General features: G+C 39.7%; 1 protein-coding gene across 1 annotated transcript in view; it reads right to left on the bottom strand.

Annotated features, from left to right (window-relative positions):
* Nucleotides 1-1175: 1175 nt before the first annotated feature.
* The window catches only part of ESYT3 (extended synaptotagmin 3), a 52468-nt gene continuing 48138 nt past the window's right edge, over nucleotides 1176-5505 (bottom strand). Inside the window, exons 21-23 of the mRNA XM_004381440.2 lie at nucleotides 3918-4023; nucleotides 2989-3038; nucleotides 1176-2555 (exon numbers count right to left, since the gene is read on the bottom strand). Of these exons, the coding sequence (XP_004381497.1) occupies nucleotides 2519-2555; nucleotides 2989-3038; nucleotides 3918-4023 (193 nt within the window). The 3' untranslated portion in view covers nucleotides 1176-2518. The remainder of the gene's footprint in view (nucleotides 2556-2988; nucleotides 3039-3917; nucleotides 4024-5505) is intronic.

Here is a 5505-nt window from a genome sequence, read left to right as displayed (position 1 = left end):
ATCTCATTTCTTATTCAGGTTATTTGCTTCTCTCCTGTTTTTCTTTTGTCAGTTGGCCATGGTTGGTTGATTTTGTTGATCTTTTCAAAGAACCAGCTTTTGGTCTTGTTAACTTTTTCAGTTGTTTTTCTGTTCTCTATTTCATTTAATTCTGCTCTAATTTTTATTATTTCCTTCTTGTGCCTGAGTGCTTCTTCTGCTCTCTTTCTGCTTGTTCGAGTTGTAGGGTTAATGTTTTGATTTGGGCCTCTTTTTCTTTTTGGATGTGTGCAGTTATTGCTATAAATTGAACTCTGAGCACTGCTTTTGCTGTGTCCCAAAGGTTCTGGTAGGATATGTTTTCATTCTCATTTGATTCTGTGAATTTTCAAAGCACTTGTGTAGTGAATGAGCGTCACAATGCTATTGTGAGCTAGATAGGACAGGCATCAGTTGCCCCATTTGACTGAGGAGAATTTGTCATTCAAAACAGAAAGTACAGCAGAAACAAATTTTATTACACATCTACCAAGTGTTTAGCACAGTCTTGAATGGTAGGGGTGAAAAACAACTCAGGTAGTTACAGTTCAATTGGAGGGTCAATACAAACATTAAGTGTCAAAACACAATAAAGTAGTTGCTTTGCATGTGACCTTAGTAGATGCCTAATAAAAATCTTTTTAAATTAAATGCTACAAGGCAGGGAATTGTTAAAATGGAAAATGCAGTGTTAATAGTAAATGCTATAGGTTGTGGAGAGCGGCCATTTCAGTGTGGACTGGCGTAATGGAGGAAGTGGATTTGAGCTAGGCCTTTAAAGAGTGAGTAGGATTTGAGTAGGCAGGGTATAGTCTTTTTGTTCTTTGTTTGTATTGTTGTAGTTTAAGTGAAAGTTTACAATTCATCTCTCATACAAAAATTTGTATATACATTGTTATATGACCCTAATTGCTCTCTCTATACTGTGACAACAGACTCCTCCTTTCCACCCCTGATTTCCCGTGTTCATTCAGCTAGCTCCTAACGCTCTCTGCCTTCTCTTCTCACCTCCAGACAGAAGCTGCCCATTTAGTCTCATGTATCTACTTGAGCTAAGAAGCACATTCTTCACGAGTATCATTTTATGTCCCACAGTCCAGTCCAATCTTTGTCTGAAGAGTTGGCCTCGGGAATTGTTTTAGTTCTGGGTTGACAGAGAGTTCGGGGGCCTGCTTTCTGGGGTTCCCCCAGTCTCAGTCAGACCATTAAGTCTGGTCTTTTTACTAGAATTTGAGTTCTGCATCCCACCCTTCCCCCGCTCCATCAGGGACTCAGAGTATAGTTTTTGAACCATTCTGGAATGAAGTGTCTGCACATGAATAAAGTAGCAGACAATTGGAGACCAGATTATGTTAGGTCTAAAAGGCAAATTAACAAGTAGGCTTTGATATTATAAAAAGCAGGAAATTGTAGATAATTTATATGTAAGAATATCAGAACAAACACTTTACGTTAGGATGGTGCCATTCTTCAGAAAAGCAGCAGTGAAGGCAGTGGTGGGACAGGGTGGCAGGGGGCTGTGCCTAAGTGGATAAGAGAGGAGGGTGTGACCTGACGGCTTCAGGAACATCAGAGGGGACAAGCAGTATGTTTGGTTTTATAAAGTTTGAAATCCAAAAAAGGTACTTGTTTAAATATGTAATTTATATAATTTACTTTTAACATGTTATTTAGATGGACCAGCCAATCTCGTGGAAAAGTGGAATGGAATTCCTAAGCCTGTCTAAGAGAGAGACAGAAAGCTGTTTCCTCTTTGGCGGTGACTCTCTTCAGCAGTCTGCAGCTTTCTTCTATGGGAGTTTAGCTGTAGACCTGGGTTTGGAATTTAGCTTGCATTTTTGTATATAAATAATGCCACATGCTACTGTTTGGTCCCAGGCCATCCCACACAAGAGGTATTTAATTGTACCTCTATAGCACTGTTGCCATAGGGAAAGTACATTTTAGTTCCAAATCAGATACAGGAACAAATCTCCAGGCATGGAAGCACCAGAGGTGGGAGCCAGCAGGCTTTGGCAGTGTTAGCTCTTGGCAGTTTTGGAGTGGGTCACTTTTTACTCCCATAAAAGAAGCTTCATCCCTTGGTCAGTCACTGCCCAGGAATACTGGTATCTCCTCTAAGAATAGAACCCCCTCTCCCCTAATGTCAGGGACAGTACTCTTTTACTACATACAGGTCAGTCCTGAATTAGATGGTCTATAATTACGTATCAAAAGTGAAAAAATCACCACTGAGGTTATTAGGATAATGATTTTACTAGGTGCAAATAACCCATTTCTTTCTGAATTTGAACAATAAAATCCAACCAAGAAAGAGTAGTTTTTGCATTTACATGTCTGCCTCTTCCTAGTACTATCCAGTCACTGAAAAAGAGTAAAATTTCACACAGGGATGTTATGTATATATTTTCAAATGACTGTTCTAATTTAAATTACAAAATATATACACATTTTAATACAAAGGAATGAAGGTGCTAGTGGTGCTCAGTGGTGCTCATCATCAACTTCCAGGCTGTCCATCTGGAGTCAGCTTGTACCTGTAAGATAGGTGGGTTTGGACTTGTGTTGGTATTGAGTGTGTGTTGTAGTAGTAACAGAACTAGACAAGCTGCCTAGTCCTGCCTGCCTGGGCCTCTGTGGGACCAGTAGAGCCCACCTCTCTGTAAGTTGGCCTGTTGGGGTTAAGGCTAGAGCTTAGGTGCCGTGGAGTTGATATTCTGACTCATAGCAACCCCATGTGACAAAGCAGAGCTGCCCCATAGAGTTTTTACAGGGATCCATTAGGGAAGTGAGATCTGCAGTGGTTAAAGACTTAAATAGGTGAAAATCTGTCTCCCTCCTTGATACCAAAGGAGCTGAAATAATACTGACAAGGGAAGAACTTTGGAGAGAAAATATGGGCAGCTCTCTGGGACAATATCTTGAATAGCAGATTAACAGTGATAAAATAAAATGAAAGGGCACACTTACCATTGTGAAAAGCCCCTAATCAAATCTTCTTTTGATAAGTCAATCAGTACCTAAACAACCACAAATAATCAGTTCCCCTCCAAAAAACTGCATTAAATAGAAACACATGGAGATAAACTGGATTGACCATGAAAGCCTTATGTGTGGGGGTTTTGAGTACTGGCTCTTTTTCCTTTGGTTTTTAACATGGAGTCCCTCCAGAGAGACAGTACAGACACTGATCTCAGTGTTCTGGATAAAGGTGCATTGCTGTTTGGAGTTGCTTCAGGAATTCTAGGTAAGTTAAAAATTTTCCCTTTTCAAGCTTTATTTATGAATGTTATAGAAAGAGCAACTTGCCCCTACTCATTAAGTGGTTAGTAATTTTAAGCAAGATACCACAGTTGCCTTATCTGTAAAAATGGGGTAATGCTACCTATTTCATAGGGCTTAAAAGAGATGAGTATAAGTAAGTGTTTATTAAATTATAATGACTACAAACTATTATTCAAATACTAATCTTTTGCCTCTTCTTGGTATCTTCCTGGGGATTGTATTTCCTCCAGTTCTACTTTAGGTAAAATCCCATCAACACAAAAATCTTGTTGTAATAAGAGATCCGAGCTTCACACAATGGATTATTTACCAAAACAAGATTTAATACCATAGTAGTGTTCAGATACTTGTAGAAAGAATGAATTTGGATTCCAGAGTTTGTTAAAATAGGGGTTATCATACTATCTTATGCTTTTTAATAGGGGTTATCACACTATCTTATGCTTTTATATTCTTTAGTTTCAGGAATTAAAAAAAAAAAAAAAACACCTTCCAGTGAGACTGTTACCCTCCTTGAAGTCAGAGCCTTCCCACTTACTAATTACACCACATCACCCTTGTGCCTGGTCCACCGATGAAGGCCAGTTAGTACCAAGAATCCCTTCTGTACTTACTTTTCCTAGCTCCTTTCTTCTGTGTAAGCCAAGTGGCCTACTGTTTTTCACTGCAACATCTAGTGACCTTTTCTTTACTTCTTCCATGGGAACAAAGAATTCAAATCTTTAAGAAACAAAAAGGAAATGAGATTTACACATTTCAGCCATTTTTTTTGAAAAATCTAAAGTGTTTCATCCACTTCCCTACTTTTTAAACAGAAGATATGGACTACTGAGAAGAGCACCTTGAACAGTGCTGGCTCATAGCAGGTACTCAATGTGTCATCACTACAGATGATCCCTGTCCTGTGTTCTCAAACCTTGAAGTTTTAAGAGGCTGTTTGCCTCTCTGGGAAGTACCTTGGACTACTTAGTTATAAAAAACAAAAACCCACTGCTGTCGAGTTGACTTTGACTCATAGCAACCCTGTAGGACAGAGTAGAACTGCCCCATAGGATTTCCAAGACTGTAGCCTTTAAGGAAGCAGACTGCCACATCTTTCTACCACAGAGTGGCTGGTGGGTTCAAACTGCTGACCTTACGGTTACCAGGTGAGTGCTTAACCATTGTGCCTCCAGAGCTCCTTAACTGAGTTATAAAACCAAAGCCAAACCCATTGCCATCGAGTCGATTCTGACTCATAGCAACCCTATAGGACAGCGTAGAACTGCCCCATAGGATTTCCAAGGAGTGCCTGGTGGATTCGGACTGTTAACTTTTTGGTTAACAGCCATAGCACTTAACCACTGTGCCACCAGGGCTCCAATTGAGTTATACTACTGTCTTATTTTTCTGTGACTCTACCCTGGCTGCCATTTTCTCAGCTGCCCCTTCTCACTCTCTTAATAGTGCCTGCGAATAGGTCCACCTAAACCCCTTTCTAAGTTTTGTTTTGTTTGTTTCTGACCAATTGAGGGCTAGAATGCTGAACAGTCAGATTTACTAGAATTACGTGGAAAATACTGGCTTGCTTTTGTGAAATAAAGCAGAGGAATCTTGGTGTACATGCTTTGTCAGGTACTTATAAGAGGCCTCAGGACCTCTTCTAGGTTCATTTTTAGGGTGGCAGTTGCCAAAGTCCTGTTCTCAGATAACCTAGGCACTTGTACTAATATCCTTTTATTGTATAATTTTGAAAGAGAATTACTAACACATTAGGTTTGTCACAGTAGTCAAAAGTCAAAGCTCCTCCCTCCTCTGTTCCCACATAGCAAATTCGGCATGTGTTTGTGTCAGAGCTGTCTTTAAAGACAAGGTCCCTTGTGTGGCTCTAAAATGTAGGATGGTGCCTGACAAAGTTTTCAGTAAATGTTGAATGAATAAATTCTCTCTGCCCACTCTTTCTTGACATCGATGAACTTGAAATGTAGCTCTTGAAAGAACATACATGTTCTTAGACATGGCCCAAAAGGACTCAGTACAACCCTTTTAAAATGAATACTTATTGATCAGAATAAAAGGAAACCAGAATTATCAGGTATAATATATTCCTAGACTGGCTGGAAATGTCTTCTCTTAGGGCCCTAGAATAAAAGGAAACCAGACGGGAGCAAGTGAGAATGAAGAGAACAGGATACAACGAAAAGATTAGTCCAAAGGACTAAT

This window comes from Trichechus manatus, unplaced genomic scaffold, assembly GCF_000243295.1.
Source record: "Trichechus manatus latirostris isolate Lorelei unplaced genomic scaffold, TriManLat1.0 scaffold00084, whole genome shotgun sequence".
Lineage (NCBI taxonomy): Eukaryota > Metazoa > Chordata > Mammalia > Sirenia > Trichechidae > Trichechus > Trichechus manatus.
Note: the sequence above shows the minus strand (reverse complement) of the source record. Positions and strands in the feature narration are given on the sequence as shown.